The following is a 20,868-nucleotide window of genomic DNA, read 5'->3' on the forward strand; positions in this document are numbered from 1 at the left end:
CTCCAAAGTCAAAATAGTTCTCACTGATACCAATTAACAGTGCAAGACGCCTGAATTATAAAGCACAAATCATCCTAATTCAACAATGGGATAAATGCAAATCTAATAATGTTCAATTTCATTTCATATTTGCCTTTGGTAATTCCTTTCAGACAGTATGTCTGTTAATGACATTGGTATTTAATAGTGACAGTATACAGAAAGAAAAAAATGGTGATTCTGGTGATAGTATTAATAAAAAAGTTAACCAAAAATGTCTCACCAGGTCTGTAAGATGTGAAATGTCCAACGAAGTCCACCCTGGGTTGTTGACCTCTGGTGACCAGTCTCAGAGAAAGGTAGTTGCCAGTTGATAAAATTGGCTTGGGGATGGTCTTCCCACATAAAAGGGAACCAATTGGTGGAGAAGTTCTATCCTTACCATCATAAAATTGCACGTATGATCCAGCATTGCAAGTGTCAACAATCTCCTCTCCTATGAGTGGCAGGGCAGCTCTTTGCCTAGGCCTACTGGTGTTTAGAAGCGACAGAGGTCCTGTTGCATTGCGCTGCAGTAGTGGAGGTGCAGTCGTGGGCTGAAGGATAGAAGACTCTCTCAGTAGGCTGTACACTAAAAAGAATCTAAACTGAAACTGAACTTTGTCCTTTGGCGAAGCAGCCTGCATTGTAAACCTACAGTCAGTCCCGACTGTGACAAAGTAGTACTTCTGAGATTCTTGGTGCGAGTTGATAATGATTCCATCAGCCCTGATGGTCTGTCCACAGAAATCCACCAGATTAACTTGGAGCAATAGAAAATACAATTGAATTATTTATTATGGGTATAAAATAATCAACATTTGAGAAAACATAATCAGACAAAGATAAAAATTCTTTTCCGTGTACATTCAACCTGCTCCATTCATCTATGATCAGAAATAAAATGTGAAGATAGTGTGAGATGGAAATATTTATATACCTGTCTTCCATTGAACAAGTGATAAGAATGTCGCCAATGTATCATTCATTATATTCCAGGGAGGGTGTTATTTCTTCTTAAATAAAATGCTGCATTTGAACTATAACGTCATTAAGGGTGAAAGTTACTTTTCTCTTGTCCACATATTAATTATCATGGAGCTGAAATGCAGTCCACTGTAAGGCATAAAACTGAATAAGTTGTTTATATCACCGCACTGTGATATTCATCCTTTGTGAATGTTAAATTATCAGCTGACCATCATATAGCCTGCCCTTAGATATAATGGATCAATATTCATGTAAGAGCAGATGAAAAATGAAAATAAAGGAAGTAACCTGATTGTAAGAAGTGAACGTAAACATCCAGTGGAATTGTCTTGAAATTTCTCAATTTACAAGCATGTTTACTGCAATTGCTATAAATGGAAATTATTTTCTTTGACAATGGAAGCAATCTGTTGTGACTGGTATTCTATGGGGCATACAGTAGTAAAGCAATAAAGTGGTACCTTTATTAGAGTTATTTGGGGATCCTAATGAAAGACCTGCCAGAGCTTAAATCTAGCATTGTCCTTTTCCTCACACCACACAGCCCATGAATGACATAGAGAACATAGAGATTTATTGTGTTTTCAGCATTTATTAGTGAGGTTTCCATGGGCTGAGGGAAGTTTGGTTAGGACATTCAGAAGAATGTTTAAAACTGATTTGATTTGTTCACCCCTTAGATCCATTGTTAGTGGTTTCTCTGAGTCTGTTCACACCAGACTTTGATCAATGCATTGGAAAACATTATCTTCAGGACAATCCCCTTCATACTGGATGCCCTTATTGTACAAATTATGCCATATCCTCCTTGGGAAATAAGCAAACGTTATTACAGTACCATTTAAAAAACCTCAAAAGCTGGCAAACAGTGATATATAAATGCTTTCTCCATTCTTCAACATCCTACAGGTAAACGAATAATACTGATCCATCGATTTGAAATACATAGTTACAGCTGGTGCTTTCCACATGGCAAACCAGGAGTTATGATTTTACCACTATATTTACCATGCAATTCAGCTATGTGTTGACAGAGCTCAATTCATCATCAAAACTTGATGAGAGTTGGGATAAAAACAGTGGAGTCCCGACCAGCTTTACTTTATGGAGGGTGCAAATTGGAAGACTGGCCAAGATGCCTTGGAACAGTCAGGTACAAAAAAAAACAGCAGAGAGAACTTCAGTGAAGCTGAAGCGAGGGAGGAGCGGAGTCAGGCCATGTTACAGAAAGTTACTGGCCATCTTATTGATGGTGTGATAATGTGGTCTGAGGTTTATGCTCAGGCAAAATATGATGCCAATGTCACAAAGTGCTTAGGTCAGTCTCAAACAATTGCCAAAACAGGGATGAAGTTTATGGCTATGGAACGGAGTTTGTGATGGAGACAAAAGGCAACGGCTTCAATCTTTGCCAGTGATATTTGAGCCCTAATATCTCATTCAGCAGGTTATGGGTGCAAGTCTCATTCTGGAAGCTTGAGCTCAAAAATCTAGGTTAGAATTTCATTGCAGTAATGAGGAAGTACTGTACAGTTCCACTTTGGTTAACACTCTAAACCAAGGCTCTGTCAGCTCTCTCGTGGGAAAAATGAAGATCTCATGGCACTATTTTGAGAAAGAGCCAAGTACTTTTTCCTGGTGTCCCAGCTATTTTTTTATCCATTAATCAACATCAACAAAATAGATTTATTGGTCTTTATCACAGTAAGATTTTTGAAACATGTGCAAACTGCTTATGTTTCAACAGTTATTTAATTGGCTGTTGAAGTCCTCCGGATTGACAGATTGTGACACTGTAAAAATGCATTTTTTCTTTTCTAATATATAGCTAATCTAAACCAGTAAAGGTAGTGAATGGTCAGCAGTGGGATAGGGTCCATGGAGAAGGAGGTGTGCTCATGGTCAGGTCACTACTGCCTGAAGTTCTGCAGAAATGAAAGAACTGGAAAGTGCTAACTTTCCACCAATATCCACAGTTATGAGAGAAAAGCCAGGGAAACATTTGAAACCTGTGCAGAACCCAGGCAGAAATTTACAGTACTTTCTAATTCTGTAATCCAATAACTTTTTTTTGCATCAAAACAACTGCACAACATGCTTGTCAATCGAATGAGGAGGAATATCTTAAAATAAAAACTGAACGGCTGTCCTTTATAAAGTGCACAGAACGATACATTTCCGATCAAGAACGAAATGTATTAGCGGTCGAAGAAGTAAATGAAAAACAAAATAAGTGGGCTAAAATAGGAATTAAGGGTGTAGTAGAGATTAGAATACGATATTAAGGGATATTTCGATAAAATGACGCAGATTGGCCGAAGTAACCACTAAAAGTTTTTAAAAAAAGATTCTTATTAAATTAGTTTAACGGGAGAGTTTTGAAATTGCTGTGCGATTTACGAAACCAAACTCGGTTAGGAGGACTGGTCGGTTAATTACCTGTTTGGATGGAATTCACACTCAACATGTACAGCATAAGGAAGAGAACGGGCTGCAGAAATCTTCTCAGGTCTGTTTCCATATTCCTGCACTAACGGTTCTCGGTTTTCCTGATGCAGAGAATGTTTCACTGGGAGGTTGTTTAGCTCTAGCTCATGCGATTGCTCAGTTGCCCCAACCGACCAATAAACTCACCATTTCTTGGAGAAACGTTCAGAAAAAGTTGGTGCTACGTTTATTCTAAACTGATGCAGATTGTTTTTGAAGGGAAGATATGGTAGGAGATCCCAAAGGACAAGGATATGGTGCACAAAGAGCCGACTGTCTTTCTTTGTCCATTTTATTCACTAATGTGTGTTTTGGGGGAAACCATGGAAACAATGCAAGTTTAATTGAGCAAAGAGACAACCACAGTGCAGCCCAAACAATGACCCATGTTTCTCTCAATGTTAACTGCTTGACAATGCACCGTGCTATAAATTGCAGAACTAACAGTGCCACTACTGGAGTGTCTAGTACATTAGACAGTTTGAGACCGAGTGCTGACTGTGTCTATATCCCTTTATACTGTGTTGAACTGATATAAATATTAATTTGTCACCTCTGCCTGCAGAATGAAGACAGTTCACTGCAAAATGTTCACTGAACATTTCAATCTACCTTTTCACTGAAATCTGGTGAGACACAGCAACCAAATGCCAGACCATCCAAGTGACAATATTTGCTTTGCTAATTACAGAACTATATTAGTAAATAATATTCAGAAATCTTTTCTGAAGGAATCTTTAGGAGTGTCCGACAAATATCCTCATCATTCTATAATATTTTAACATGTTAGGGGATGAACCTTTTGAAAATTGAAAGCACTGGAATGCCTTTGGGGATTTACCCAAGACTTCAACTTTCTCAACAAATGCTGATATGAATTTAGTCTCAATGAAAATGTCTCAGTTGTTAGAAGTTTTGAAGACTCAAATGTAAGAACATCTTTATTTATAGCTTTTGTATCTAATGCAATCAGTGCATATATTTCTAATGGATTATCCTGCAGATGTACTTTCCATTTTGTGACGTGATAATATAAGCTTTAAACAATTACAGGTGTTATTGGAATACTATACTGATGGACATTTATAGTTTCACAGAACAACTACTACATTTATGATATTTCTGTAGATGAGGGTTCCCATTACCAAGATGTGATTAACTGGCCCCATTCTACATACCTCCGTATCTGAAGTAATGATTTGTGTTTTCTTAGCATTTGTTGGATGACTATTTTAAATATCACAGTCCAGCCTCATCCAATTCTCACTACTTGGGGAGTCACTAAGAAAGAAATAAGAAATGAAAGCTTGCATTTGGACAGCATCTTTCACAGACAACTGTCTTCCCAAAGGACTTAAAGCCAATGAAATACTTCTTACATTGCAGCAACAGTTGTGATGAATGAATGAAAACAGGCAATTTGCATACAGCAAAATCCACAGTAAAACGAAGATGCTAGAAGCTCCTGCTTAATTTCAGGGAATACAGAAAGCCAATGTTTACTGTCACTCTGAGAATAGTTAACTCTTGGAGGAAAGTACAACCAATGCCACAGGAACTAACTAGAGAAAAACACAATTGCCTGCACATCCTAACACCAAGTAAAACTAGTATTGGGATGGCTGTAACTGGAATTGTGACTAGTAGTGGAGCTGAAATGATAAAGATGATGATATTCTTGCACCCTCTTTTAAGAGCCTGGGATATATTACATTCCCAGGTTAAAGGCAGCATTCATTTTATACACTACCTTCATACAGTCAGCAGGATTGTGTTACAGCTAAGGTTTATAAAAAATGTACAATGAACACCCACCTTTTCATTTAAGTCAGGCAGCACTTGAGGAAAGGAGAACAGAGCAAATGTTTCAGCTCCATGATACTTTAGCTGAAACGTTAACTCTGTTTCTCCCTTAGTATTTCCAGCATTTTCTGTTTCCATTTCAGATTTCCAGAACCTGCATTTTTTTTTGCTTTAAACCCACATTTTCATTGTTTGACTTCTTTACTAAATGGCACACTCCCTTCCTGGGTGTTAACCTTTGAATGAGAAGATTGTGAGTTGAGGTTCAACTCCTGAGATTAAAACACATAACTTGGGTCAATATTTTAGCTTTATACAACGTGAGTGCTGCATGATTGGAGGTGAAGCGTTATGGATTAGACATTAAACCAAGGGCCAGACTGCCCTCTCAAGTGGACTTTAAAGATCTCATGGCACTGTTGCAAAGAAGGACCATTCTTCCTGTGTACAGATCAATATATATCCCTCGACCAATATCACTTAAACAGATTAGCCTATGTGATTGTGCCGAATAACATGCTTTGCAATTACAAACTGTGGCAGTTTGACCTGAAATACATCATCTACCTCATTAACATCATTCCAGCTTCCAGCCAATGACAATCAGGCTGTTTAATGCATTAGTATACATTCATAACAACATAGGAACATAAGAAATAGGAGGAGGAGGCCATCTGGCCCATTGAGCCTCTTCCGCCATTCAATAAGATCATGTCTGATCTGGCCATGGACTCAGATCCACCTACATGCCTTTTCCCCATAACTCTTAATTCCCCTTCTATGCAAAAATCTATTGAATTGTGCCTTAAATACATTGACTGAGGCAGCCTCCATTGCTCCCCTGGGCAGAGAATTCCACAGATTCACTATTCTCTGAGAAAACCAGTTTCTCCTCATCTCTGTCCTTTATCTATTCCCCTGAATCTTGAGGCTATGTCCCCAAATTCTAGTCTCGCCTACCAGTGGAAACAATCTTCCTGCCTCTATCTTATCTATCCCTTTCATAATTTTATATGTTTCTATAAGATCCCCTCTCATTTTTCTGAATACCAGTGAGTATAGTCCCAGGCTCAACCTCTCCTCATAGGCAAACCCCCTCATCTCCAGTGTTATGAACCAGCAACAAAAGAAACACACTGAGTCATGATTCAGTGTTAAAAACTACTTTATTAATAACTACTTATGATAATAAGAAAAATAAAAGTAAAAATGTTAGAATGTTAGAAGTAAAAATGTTAAACCTTGAACGTTAACCCCAAAACTAAACTTGTCGTGTGTGTGTGTGGCAAAGTCCCAAACTCCAAGTCCAGGAATGGTTATTAAAGTTCAGTTCCACAAGCCATAAGGTGAAACATGAGCAAAGGCTTCTTCAACAACCACCATTGTCTGAAGATAAAACGTAGATGTAGAGAGAACATAGAGAGTAATTACGAAATCCAAATGTTCCACAATGGAACCCAAATGACACCTCAGTGTTTACTCAGTAGTGACTTCCTCACCCTGAAAAGCATCGGAATCGTGGCCGTCCACACAAGTACCTGTTTCCCTCTACAGGTCAGCAACAAAGTGAACTCCACCGGATTACTCCCGATTTCCATACGTGGATTGTAGTGACAGACACAGTTATTGTTTCTCATCCATCGATAGAGAAAACTAGCAGGCTGGTGTCTCTCTCTCTTTTTCTCTCTCTCCTCCGACTGACTTCTTCAACAACGCCATTACGTCCTTTATCTTCTGTTGACGTAAGCACGCCACACACACACACACACACACACACACACACACACACACACACACACACACACACACACACACACACACACACACACACACACACACACACACACACCACTATGCTCTATCTTAAAGGAACATTCACCTAGTCCGTAACACCAGAATCAACTTGGTGAACCTCCTCTGCACCACCTCCAAAGCCAGTATATCTTTCCCCAAGTAAGGAGACCAGAACTGCATGCAGTACTCCAAGTGTGGCCTCACTAGTACCCTGTACAGTTGAACCATAACCTCCCTGCTCTGAAATTCAATCCCTCTAGCAATGAAGGCCAACATTCCATTTGCCTTCTTGATAACCTGTTGCACCTGCAAACCAACCTTTTGCGATTCATGCACCAGCACTCCCAAGTCCCTCTGCACAACAGCATGCTGCAATCTTTCACCATTTAAATAATAATATGATCTTCTATTTTTTCTTCCAAAGTGGATCACCTTGCATTTACCAACATTGTATTCCATCTACCAGACCCTTGCCCACTCACCTAACCTATCTATATCTCTCTGCAGACTCTCCACATCCTCTGCAAAATTTGCTTTTCCACTCAATTAAGCAAACTTAGACACGCTATACTTGGTCCCCTCTTAAAAATCATTAATGTACATCGTGAACAGTTGCGGGCCCAGCACCGACCCCTGTGGCACCCCGCTCACCACTGATTGCCAACCAGAGAAACACCCATTTATCCCAACTCTTTGTCTTCTATTAGTTAACCAGTTCTCTATCCATGCTAATACATTACCCCCAACTCCATGCATCCTTATCTTATGGATAAGTATTTTGTGCAGCACCTTATCAAATGCCTTCTGGAAATCCAAGTATACAACATCCACCTGTTCCACTCTATCCACTGCACACATTATATCCTCAAAGAACTCCTGTAAGTTTGTCAAACGGGACCTGCCCATCCTGAATCCATGCTGTGTCTGCTTCTATCCAGAATGCTTCTATCTAGAACCACTTCTATCCAGATGTCTCGCTACTTTTTCCTTAATGAAAGCTTCAAGTATTTTCCCGACTACAGACGTTAAGCTAACTGGCCTATAGTTACCTACCTTTTGCCTACATCCCTTTTTAAATAGTGCCGTGACATTTGCTATCATCAAATCCGCCGGGACCTGCCCAGAGTCCAGAGAACTTTGGTAAATTATCACAAAAGCCTCCACTATAACTTCCACCATTAAATGTTCTCATTTGCATCAGCCTCACATAATACAATGGGCTCTGTTAATTGGCCTACAACAAGTTATTTTGCACCCTTCTTCCAGAAATCAGGGAGGACTGCCAGACTTAGCATATCAAACATGGTCATAGGCATATTTGCTATCAATAACTGGGATATTTGTGTACTCAGAGTCAGCCCTCACAGCATTAATCATGGGCGTCTGGTTCTCTGTCCTCAGAAGCTTTTAGACCATCAGTGTGAATTACCTGGTCCCGGCAGAAGTGTGTGAACCTTCAGAGGTGTCTTGTCAGTTACAAAGTGCTCCCACTGTAAATATGTACTTCAAAGGAACCATAAAGAGATAAAAGGTGGCTAGGGAGAGAGTAGGTCCCCTTAGAGATCAGCGGGGCTGCCTGTGTCTCGAGCCGCAGGAGATGGGTGGGATTTTTAATGAATATTTCTCCTTCGTGTCTGCTGATGAGAAAGTCATGGTTGCTCAAGAGATAAGGGAAACTAGTGGAGATGTTTTGGAGGACATTTGTATTACCAGGGAGGAGGTATCTGCAGCCTTACAGCACATTAAGGTGGATAAATCCCCAGGGCCTGACAGAGTACATCCTTTGTGCGAGGCTAGAGGAGAAATTGCAGAGGCTCTTACTGAGATTTTTACTTCATTGTTAGCCACTGATGAAGTTCCCAAAGGCTGGAGGGTGGCTAATGTTGTTCCGTTGTTTAAAAAAGGTAGTAAGGATAAGCCAGGGAACTACAGGCTGGTCAGCCTGATGTCAGTAGTGTGGGAGTTACTGCAGGGAATTCTGAGGGGCAGGATCTACCAGCATTTGGATAGAGAGAGTCTGATTTGGAGCAGTCAGCATGGCTTTGTGTGTGGAAAGTCATGCTTGAAGAACCTATTTGTTTTTGAAGAGGTAACCAAAAAGGTTGATGAGGATAGGGCAGTGGATGTCGTCTATTTGGACTTTAGCAAGGCCTTCAACAAGGTCCCGCATGGCAGGCTGGTCTGGAAGGTTAGGTCCCATGGAATCCAGGGAATGCTAGTTAGCTGAATTCAGAATTGGCTCGGAGGGAGGAAGCAGATGGTGATGGTTGAAGGTTGTTTCTCGGAATGGAGGCCGGTGACTAGCCGAGTGCCGCTGGGGTCGGTATTGGGACCCTTGTTATTTGTTATTTATATAAATTTGAATGTAAATGCACAAGACTTGATCTGTAAGTTTGCAGATGACATGAAATTAGGAGGTGTTGTTGATAGTGAAGAAAGTTATCGTAGATCACAGGGGGATCTTGATCAGTTAGGGAAGTGGGCTGAGGAGTGGCAAATGGAGTTCAATACAGATAAGTGTGAGGTGATGCATTTTAGAAAGTCAAACTAGCATAGGACTTACACTATGAATGGTAGGGCATTAGGGGGTGTAATGGAACAGAGGGACCTAGGAGTACAAGTGCATAGTTTGTTAAAAGCGGCATCAGAGGCAGACAGGGTGGTGAAAAAGACGTTTAGCATGCTGGCCTTCATCAGTCAGGGCACTGAATATAAGAGTTGGGACATTATGTTGCAGTGAGGCCGCACTTGGAGTACTGTGTACAGTTTTGGTCACCCTGTTATTGGAAAGACGTGATTAAACTGAAAAGATTTACGAGGATGTTGCCAGGACTTGTAGCCCTGAATTATAAGGAAAGGTTGGCCAGGCTAGGTCTTTACTCCTTGGAACACAGGTGAATAAGGGACAACCTTATAGAAGTGTTTAAAATTATGAGAGGCATAGATAAGGTGGATGGTAACAGTCTTTTCCCCAGGGTCAGGGAGTCCAAAATTAGGGGGCATAGATTTAGGGTGAGAGGGCAAAGATTTAAAAGGGACCTGAGGGGCAACCTTTTCACACAAAGGGCAGTGAGTAAATGGAATGAGCTGCCAGAGGAAGTGAGAAGAAATGGTTGATGTAGGTACAATGGTATCATTTAAGAAGCACTTGGATGGGCAGGGCCTGGAGGGATATAGGCCCAACACAGGAAATTGGAATTAGCTAGGTGGACAACTTGTTCGGCATGGAATCATTGGGCCGAAGGGCCTGTATCTGTGCTGTATTGCTCCATGGCTCTATTTACATTCCATCGATTGCTCCTTTCTCCATTCCCTATGAAGGATCTCAACCCAAAATATTGACTGTCCATTTCCCTCCATGGATGCTGCCTGACCCACTGAGTTCCTCCAGTGCCTTTTGTGTTGCTCCAGTGCAACCCAAAGCTAAGCCATTGGGCCCAGAGCTGTTATCTGTGGTCTACTTATTTGACCAGCTTGCTGCTGCCACTGGGGAACACTACGTAAGCACAATAGGACAGACAAAGGCAGATGGAAAATAGGGTTTTACGATAGTGATTCCTGGTCTCATTAAATGAATAAATATGGTTTAATATATTCATTTGGTTGGATCTTGTATTCACAGTTTGAAGTCAAATGAACACTGACATAGCAGTAGAAAGTAACTTGAGAACTAGGACACAATGGGTGTTCAAGTTCCTTTTTATTCTTTTTCAGGTACGTGATATGAGTGTCACTGGCAAGTCAGCATTTAAACCAGTGTTCCTACATTTTATTCTCTCATTCCAGAGACCAGACTTTTTCAAGCTGCAAACTTCTCCACAATGCAGCGGTTGTCATATATCAACTTCTCCCCAAAATGAAACCACAAAAGATTTTTTTCCTTCATCAGCCATCTAGAGTGTCATCACAGAAAAAGCATAATTAAAGTTAATATCCAGTATCCTGTTAGCAGTTATGATGCCGTCCTTTTGCCAAACTCCACTGTACCTGCTATGTTTAAATCACCCTGAAAAAGATTTCCTATTGGCTGACAAAAGCTACCTACTGACAACATGGCTGATGACTTTGTTGCACAACTTATGTACATGTGTGAAAGCCACACTGCCTCCTGAAAACTAATACAGCAAACCATTGGCAAGCTGAAGCAACATTTCCACTGTGTGGACTGCCCTGGAGGCGTACTGCTGATCTTAGAAAACCACTTGGACCAGTTTTGGGTCTAGAAGGCCTGCTAGTGGAGAGTGGCCCTCTATAGTTGAGAGGCAACCACAAGCGCACAGACAGAATTATAGGTGTGGGTGTATGAAAGATGTCTTGTCTGATGGAAGTGAGCAGCTTTATGCTAAATGGAGGCATTATCACCTCCCAGGGAGGGCTGTGTTGGATTGCTGTGAGAACATGAAAGTCCGTTTGCATACTAATCCAAAAACATAATGACAGCATTCCAAGGATGTACGGCAGTACTCAGATGCTGTGTGACAATGTAAATTGCAAAATCAGCCACCAGATAATGCTTCATAGTTGGATTCAATAAGGTTATGACTGATCTGATCAATAGCTTCAATTTCACCCAATACATCAGCATATCCTTCAATTCCTCTCTCCCTCATTTACTTATCTAAAATCCTCTTAAACTCATCAATGCTGTTTGTCTCAGGAAATCTTTTTAGTCACACTTTATGGCCACTCACTGATTAAAGGTTTATCACCCCAATTTCCAATCAGATTCATTAGTAACTTTCTATTATTTGAGTCCTCTGGATTTTGCACTATCCAACAAGTAGAAACATCCCTTTAAACTTTTAAAACCCTTATTGGATCATCCTTCAGCCATTTCTTTTTGCAGAGCACTGGCATTTGCTATCTTTCTTTAGTTCAAACCTTCATGTTCTGCTGTTACCCTCATTTTTTTTTCAATCTTTTCCAGTGACTGTACAGAAAATGTGTAAAACTATATGACAGTGCAACTGATTTTTCAGAAGGTAGGGTAAAAATTGACTTTCAGTACCTAAAATGGAAAGTGGTTCATTCTCTGATCAGTACAAAATATTGTGGTGGGAACCTTTTTGCATAGTTTGAGCACTGGACAATTAAAAAGATCAAATACCTTTCCATAGACAAAAATGGCATGACTCATAGATCTGCAGGATCATGGATACTGAAGATATAATAAGATAAGGAGTGGTAGACAGGGGGTTAAAATAGCCATCACAGAATAGAATAATGGACAGTGTGCAAGTCTTAACAGATATTTAGAGGTTGCCATAAACAAGTGTGGTTAATAGTCCGTGGAGTTCTCTGAGAATTTTCAGAAAGTTCATTGAAAGCAGCGTTACAGGTAGACAGGGTGGCAAAAAAGGCGTTTAGCATGCTGGCCTTCATCAGTCAGGGCAGTGAGTACAGGAGTTGGGACATTATGTTTTATGTCTTGCACTGTACTGCTGCCACAAAACAACAAATTTTACATCATATAAGACAGAGATAATAAACCTGATTCTGAACACTGGTGCCCCACAAGGCTGTGTCCTCAGCCCCCTTCTCTACTCCCTATACACTCACGACTGCGTAGCCAGATTCTGCTTTGACTCCATCTACAAGTTTGAAGATGACACTACCGTAGTGGGCTAAGTCCCAAACAATGATGAATCAGAGTACAGGAAGGAGATAGAGAGTCTTGTGACATGGTGTCATGACAACAACCTTTCCCTCAATGTCAGCAAAACAAAAGAGCCAGTCATTGACTTCAGGAAGGGGGGGCAGTGCAATGGTCCTGTTTACATCAATGGTGCTGAGGTTGAGAGGGTTGAGAGCTTCAAGTTTCTAAGAGTGAAAATCACCTGCTCAACCACATGGACGCCATGGTCAAGAAAGCGCACCAGCGCCTCTGCTTCCTCAGGAGGCTAAAGAAATTCAACATGTTCCCATTGACCCTCAGCAATTTTCACAGATGCACCATAAAAAGCATCCTTTTCGGATGCATCACGGCTTGGTATGGCCTGAGACTGCAAGAAACTGCAGAGAGTTGTGGACACAGCCCATCACATCAGGGAAACCAGCCTCCCCTCCGTGGACTCTGTCTACACTTCTCACTGCCTCGGTAAAGCAGCCAACATAATCAAAGACCCCACCCACCCCGGACATCCTCTCTTCTCCCCGTCCCATTGGGCAGAAGATACAAAAGCCTGAAAGCACGTACCACCAGGCTCAAGGATAGCTTTAATCCCGCTGTTATAAGACTATTGAAAGGTCTACTTGTACGATGAGGGACTCTTGACCTTACAGTCTACCTTGTCATGGCCTTGAACCTTATTGCCTGCCTGCACTGCACTTTCTCTGTAACAGTAACACTTTATTCTGGATTCTTTCATTGCGTTTCCCTTGTACTACTTCAATGTACTGATGTGATGAAATGATCTGTATGGATGGCATGTAAAACAAAGTTTCGCACTGTACCTTCGTACGTGTGACAATAGTAAACCAATTTACCAAATTACAATATTCAGGTAACCTCTGTGGAGAGAAAAATGCCCCCAGAACACTCTACGCAAATGATGCATTTCACTGTGTGTTTCGATGTACGTGTGACTAATAAAGATCTTATCTCTATCTTAATGATACAGGTTGATGACGTTTTATCACAACTAGGAAAAGCTACATCAAACATGTTTTAATTTGCAGAGAAGGGTGATTTCATCTGGCAGTTTATCCAAGGCTCTTTAGAATATCAAAGCAACAAACTGAACATGGAACAGGCCTTTCAGCCCAAGATGTCCATACCAACCATGATTTCAAATTAAACTAATCCCATCTGCCTGCACATGGTCTATATCCCTCAATTCCCTGCCTGTTCACCTGCTTGTCTAAATGCCTCATAAATGTTGCTATCGTATTGGCTTCCACCATCTGAGATTCTGCCTCATAAATCTCCTTTAAACTTTTCCCTTAACTTTAAAGCAATGCCCTCTAGTATTTGACATTTCCACCCTGGGAGAAAACTTTTAGACTACCTACCTTGTCTATGCCTCTCATAATTTCATATACCTCTATCAGGTCACCCCTTAGCCTTTGATGCTCCAGAGAAAACAATCCAACCTCTCCTTGAAGCTAACATTCTATAATCCAAGCACCCTTTCCAAAGCCTCCACTTCCTTGCTATAATGCAGTGACCAGAACTGCGCAGAATACTCCAAAATTACTAACCAACTGAAGTTTTACACAGATGTAACAGGTAGATATGTCTTTTTTCTTATGGCCAGTCCCAACCGGTAAGAGTTGTTAAGACAAATTTGTTAAGAGTTCCACGAGCAGTTTACCAGAAATTGGAGAATTCCATGTTCATGCCGTCGGGTTTAGACTTGTCAGGCAGAATATGAGGTGCTGTTCCTTATTTAAAAATAACGTACGTTGGAATTTCTTCGTGCAGACAGAGGAGGAATTTTCTAACCCAGAGGGTTGTGGAGGCTAGATCACATTTTTGAAAGATCTTGGAATTATGGGTTATGTGGAACAGTACAGAAAAGGAGTTGAATCTAGGGGCAGATCAGCCATGATCATATTGAATGAAGAGGCAAGTTTGAGGGGCCTGGTGGCATACTTCTGCTCCTATTTTCTTGTGCGCTCCTGTGGATGATTGGAGAATTGCTAAAGGAGTGCCATTTGTCAAAAGGGGAAAAATGAGTCATTAGAGTCTATTATTATGGGTTCCGACGTATGATCATCAAATCAAAATGTTAATTCAGTTTATCTTTCCACTGTTGTCTCACCTGAATAAATCTGTTTCTATTTTAGATTTATAGCATCTGCAGATCTTGCCGATCAGTGGTTTGTACATTAATGAAAAAAATTCCAAAAGATAGCATTAATCATCATTTAGAAAAGCACATTCAGCATAAGGAGGTTCCTGTGTGACCAACACCACATTTTTTTTAAGGGATAACAGGGAAGCTTGATGAGAGTAGCCTTTCTGTTGTGTGTAAGTTAACAAGAAACAGAAGTAGGATCGGGTCCTCAAATTTGCTCTGCTATTCAATAAAGTCATGGCTGATCCTCTACCTCAACACCATTTTCCTTCCCTAATCCCATACCTCTTGATTCCTCCAATATTCAAAAAGCTATCACTCTTAGATATGAATGAAATCAATGACTGAGACTCCAGAGCCTTCTGAGATCGAGAATACCATTGATGCATCATGCTGAGTGAAGAAATTTCTCATCTCAGTTGCAAATGGTTCTCCCCTCACCCCAAGCTCAAAACTTCTCAACCAGGGGAAACATCCTCCATATACTTACTCTGTTGAGTCATCTATAAGAGCTTTGTACATTTAAGATTTCATTCCTCTAAACTCTGAATAGACCTCAACCCTACTCAATCTCTCCCCATGTGACAGACCAGCCATCTCAAGAAACAGTCTGGTAAATTTTAATTGCATTCCCTCTAATACCAAATATGTCCTTCTTTAAGAAAGGGGACAAAATTGTACATGATAGTCCAAGTCTCCAACTGTGATCTTATCAAGCCTCTATATAATTGTGGTAAGATGTCTTTACTCTTGCTTTCAAATTCAGCAGCAACTAAGTCCAATATGTTATTTGCCTTCCTAATTGTCCAGTACACCTGTATGTTAGCCATCTGTGACGTGTGTCCAAGGATATCTCTTTAATGTCAACAGTCCCCTCTCTCTCACATTTAAAAAATATTCATCATTTATGTTTCTTCAATCGTCTCGGTTGTACTTGATCCATCATTATGTTGCCCGCTCATTTGGCTCGTCTAGATCCTCATGCATCCTATTTGCATCCCCATCACCACTCAATTCTTGTCATCACCAAACCTAGAAGCATTACACTGGGTCCCCCTCAAGCTTGTCGTTGATGTAGGCTATGATGTTGATTCCAAGAATGCTAAAGACCCTGGGAACCAAGGGGAAATAGTAAGTTGTATCTAAAATAGGTTCAGTGCCAGAGGTGAAACTGTCAACAGTTCTGACAAAACAAAACACTGGAGGAACTCAGCAGGTCGGGCAGCATCTGTGCAGGGAAATGGACAGCCGACGTTTCGGGTTGAGACCCTTCCTCTGGACTGTCCGGTGAAGTTCCTCCAGTGTTGTGGGTGCGGCTCCAGATTGCAGCATCTGCAGTCTCCTGGGCCCACAGCCCTGGCCACGCCTTCCACCTCTCCCTCCACAGCAGCTGCCTGACCCGTCCAGTGTTTCCAGCGAATTTATTTCAGATTTCCACCATGTGCAGATGTTTAAATTTAATTCACGGGGTTTTCGCCCTGAGACACTGACTCACCCCCCGTTTCCCTCTCCACAGCGGCTGCCCGACCTGCTGGGTGTACGGGAGCTGGCAGGCGGGGGTTCCCTCGGTGTGCGGCAACGTTTGAAGCCGAATGCTGGCGCCATTTACCGTGGCGGAGGGCGGAGGGCGGGGAGCCGGGCGGCCGGGGCCGTGACGGCCGCCTGCCGGTTGCCGAGCAGCGCGCCGGCCGACCGGCCGGCCAGGCGGGCTGCCTGCCTGCGTACCACGCCACGACTTGCTGCGGTCATCGACGTCACCCTCGCCCTGTGCTCCTTTGCGCTGTACGTCACGTTCTCGGTTGCTTGGCGGCGCAGAGCAGGCCCGGAGCGGGGAGCCAAGGCCTCGGGTGCGCACAGGCGGGCCTCCTCCCTGCGGGAAGCCCGGGCACTCCCCCCCCCCTCTCCCTCCTCGCTCCCTATCCGCTCCGCCGCCGGTAACAGCCCAGCGCGCCCATGGCCCCCAAGCAGCAGCTGGAGAAGGCGGCCTGGCAGTGGGCGGAGAGCGTCAGGCCGGAGGAGGTGCAGCAGGAACACATCGAGCTGGCGTACCGCGTCCGCCTGGGATCGTGCCGGAGGGACGCCCGCAGGTACGGCCGGGCGGGCGGGGCAGGGACACACGCCGGGCAACGGAGCGCGCCTGGTTACACCCGGCCGCCTCCAGGCCCCGAGGGGCGGGAGTCGCAGCGATGACGACGTCCCAGTGACCCTGGGCCCGCCGCCCGCCCGCCCGGAGGCGGGGGGTTCGACCCGTGCTGCGGTGCAGGAGGGACATCAGACCGCCTCCCCCCCCGGCCTCGGCCGGCACCGTGCTGGGGTGTGGGGTGGGGGGGTGCATTTTGTGAGCTGCTTTGCATTTGCAGCTCCTGTTTCATGGGATGCGGGGCTTCATGGCTGATCCGCTTATCTCCCGCAAATTACTGCAGCCGCTTGTACTTCACCGCTGCCATGCGGCTGGCATCGTGTTTTCCCCTCAGCCCAGATACTCTGTGTGTCATCTGAAGTTCTAAATTATTTACTCGCGAGTTGTGCATTCTGCTTTAGTGCCATTTTAGGTACAGTGTGGTGGGTCGTCCTTGGCATGCTTTATAGCAGGTGGCAGTAAAATGATTGGCGGTAGTCTTCATGAACGTCATTTTCCCTTTCTGTTAGCCAGCGAGTTTTTTTTGGTCTGTTGGAATTGACATATAATCCTATGCACCTTGGAGTGTTGTTGTGGCTAGCATTCAAAGGCTGAAGTCTGCTAGACTTCGTAAGTGCCTCATTATTTTTTTCTGAAGGTGATTTTCCGTGGATGAAGTTTTGAAATGTAAACTCATCCAGTTTAATATGGGTAAGAAATGCCTAACTGTGATTTAGCCAATTGAATTCCAGTGACTGTTGGGTCAAAAGATAGTTTCATGATTTTATAAGCAATTGCCATGAACATGACCCTGTTTTTCCTTTTTTTTGTGCATTGTTAATTTATTTCACAATTTATGGTAATTTTATGTCTTGCACTGTACTGCTGCCACAAAACAACAAATTTCACGTCATATAAGACAGTGATAATAAACCTGGTTCTGATTCAGCAAGTCGAAGGAAAAATCAGTAAATGTTAATCCGCATGCATGGAGCTTCGTTTTGGCACACAGTCGACTCGACCAATTTTGCAACTAAGTGTTCAAGATGTGGCAGAGCTAGGTTACAGAGGACTAGTGAGCTTTGTGTCATCTTTAAGTTAAAAAATTTGTTTTTACATCCAGAAAGGCATATAAAAGACTATGAAGTACTTTCGAAATACAGTACTGTTGCATTGTAGGAAAATACAGTTAATTTTGAGATTGAGCTTTTTTATAATTGATGTTGAGGCATAAATATTGACCGGGTTACTGTGTATAACTGAATAAAACAACGAATGCTGAAAATACTTGGCAAGTCCACCAGCATCCACGGAGGAAGAAATAGAATTAAAGTTTTAGGTCACTGACCTTCATTGACTCTGATTCTCACTTCACAGATAATATCTGACCTGTTGAGTATTTCCAGCATTTTCTGATCACTTTAAATTTCCAACATATTGCAGAATTTTGCCACTGGGAATAACTTTCCATTATAGAGCAGTGGGATTTTTATGTCAATCTTAGAGTGCAGGTGAGGCCTTGTTTTAATGCCTTTTCTAAAAGATGTTTGGCTCACACTTGGAAAACTGAACTCAGTTCTGGTCTTTGAGAAAGAAAAACTCTGGAGAAAAGTTCAAAATGGGTACAATGGTATCAGAACTGAACATGGAATTACCAGGAATGACTGATCAGGCTGGCATTGTTTCTTCTTAGCAAAGAAAGGCTAAACAATGACCTGCTTGAGATTTTTTAAAATTGTGAAGGAATTCAGTATATTAGACATGGGCAATATGTTTTCACTTAGGAAAGAGCCAGCAGTGAAGAGTCATGAATAAAGTCACAAAGTCCCACTGAGGAAAATTCTCTTTAGTCTGGAACTGAGGAGAATGTAGAACATAGAACATTACAGGACAGTACAGGCCCTTGAGCCCACAATGTCGTGCCATCATTTTATTCTGCTCTAAGATCTATCTAACCCTTCCCTCCCACATAGCCCTCCATTTCTCTATCATTCACGTGTCTAACTATGAGTCTCTTAGATGTCCCTAATGTATCTGCCCCCACAATCTCTGCTGGCAATGCATTCCACGCACCCACCACTTTGCTCTTTGGAGAGAAGGAGGATGAGAGGTGACTTGATAGAGGTGTTCAAGATGATAAGAGGCATAGATTGAGTGGACAGTCAGAGACTTTTCCAGGGCGACAATGGCTAACACGAGAGGACCCCTGACATCCCCCTTATATCTTCCTCCAATCACCTTAAAATTATGTCCTCTCATCTTAGCCATTGTCAACCTAGGAAAAAGTCTCTGACTGTCCACTCGATCTATGCCTCTTATCATCTTGTACACCTCAATCAAGTCACCTCTCATCCTCCTTCTCTCCAAAGAGAAAAGCCATAGCTCGCTCAACCTATCCCCATAAGACATACTCTCCAATCCAGGCAGCATCCTGGTAAATCTCCTCTGCACCCTCTCTAAAGCTTCCACATCCTTTCTATAATGAGGCGATCGGAACTGAACACAATACTCCAAGTGCGGTCTAACGAGATTTCGATAGAGCTGCAACATTACCTCGCGGCTCTTGAACTCAGTACCCTGACTGATCAAGGCCAACACACCATACACCTTCTGAACAACGCTATTGACCTGTGTGGCAACCTTGAGGGATCTATGGACGTGGACCCCAAGATCCCTCTCTTCCTCCACACTAAGAGTCCTGCCATTAACCCTGTGTTCTGCCTTCAAATTCGATCTCCCGGTGTATCATTTCACACTTATCCGGGTTGAACTCCATCTGCCACTTTTCAGCCCAGCTCTGCATTCTATCAATATCCTGCTGTAATCTACAGCAACCTTCTACATTATCCACAACACCACCAACCTTTGTATCATCAGCAAACATACTAACCCACCCTTCCATATCCTCATCCAAGTCATTTACAAAAATCACAAAGAGCAGGGGTCCCAGAACAGATCCCTGTGGAACACCAGTGGTCACTGATCTCCAGGCAGAATACGCTCCATCTACAACCACCCTCTTCTATGAGCGAGCCAATTTTGAATCCACACAGCCAAGTTTCCCTAGATCCCATGTCTCCTGACTTTCTGAATAAGCCTTCCATGAGGAACCTTATCAAACACCTTACTGAAATCCATGTACACCACATCCACTGCTCTACCTTCATGAATGAACTTTGTCACATCCTCAAAGAATTCAATCAGGCTCGTGAGGTAAGACCTGCCCCTCACAAAGCCATGCTGACTGTCCCTAATCAGCCTATGCTTCTCCAAATGCCTATAAATCATGTCTCTAAGAATCTTCTCCAGTAATTTGCCCACCACTGAAGTAAGACTCACTGATCTGTAATTCCCAGGATTATCCCTACTCCCTTTCTTGAACAAAGGAACGACATTTGCCACCCTCCAATCATCTGGCACTACTCCTGTGGCCAGTGAGGATGCATGGATCATCGCCAAAGTGCAGCAATCTCTTCCCTCGCTTCCCGTTAACCTTGGATATATCCCATCCGGCCCTGGTGACTTATCTATCCTAATGTTTTTAAAACTTGTTACAACATGGGATGGCATATATCTTTCTGCACCTTAATGCATAAGTAAATGAGGAAGAAAGGAATAGAGTATGTTCATAAGGTGGCAGGTGATTTGAACGGGACACCAATACCTTCAGTTTGTATGAATAGACAAGTAATATTCTATATAACCGTGGTCATGTAGTAGGGGATTATGTCCGGCAGGACACCAGTAGTGAGTGAACCCAAGCCAAACATAATTCTCTGCGACTGAATAACAGGATGCAAGGCTATTGTGTAAAATGGCATTTGATCCTAAGCAGAGTGAATAAGTATAGTGCTTTAC

The 20,868-nt window shown here is 42.5% G+C and overlaps 2 protein-coding genes across 3 annotated transcripts in view; one reads left to right on the forward strand and one right to left on the reverse strand.

Annotated features, from left to right (window-relative positions):
- Window positions 1–16,846, reverse strand: part of ldlrad2 (low density lipoprotein receptor class A domain containing 2) — a 37,894-nt gene extending 21,048 nt beyond the window's left edge. Inside the window, exons 1-3 of the mRNA XM_052038968.1 lie at window positions 16,831–16,846; window positions 16,387–16,626; window positions 263–781 (exon numbers count right to left, since the gene is read on the reverse strand). Coding sequence (XP_051894928.1) covers window positions 263–781; window positions 16,387–16,626; window positions 16,831–16,846 — 775 coding nt within the window. The remainder of the gene's footprint in view (window positions 1–262; window positions 782–16,386; window positions 16,627–16,830) is intronic.
- Window positions 16,505–20,868, forward strand: part of usp48 (ubiquitin specific peptidase 48) — a 133,010-nt gene continuing 128,646 nt past the window's right edge. For both annotated transcript variants that reach the window (XM_052039261.1, XM_052039262.1), the window contains exon 1: window positions 16,505–16,978. In XM_052039261.1, coding sequence (XP_051895221.1) covers window positions 16,845–16,978 — 134 coding nt within the window. In that variant the 5' untranslated portion in view covers window positions 16,505–16,844. The remainder of the gene's footprint in view (window positions 16,979–20,868) is intronic.

This window comes from Pristis pectinata, chromosome 26, assembly GCF_009764475.1.
Source record: "Pristis pectinata isolate sPriPec2 chromosome 26, sPriPec2.1.pri, whole genome shotgun sequence".
Classification (NCBI taxonomy): Eukaryota; Metazoa; Chordata; class Chondrichthyes; order Rhinopristiformes; family Pristidae; genus Pristis; species Pristis pectinata.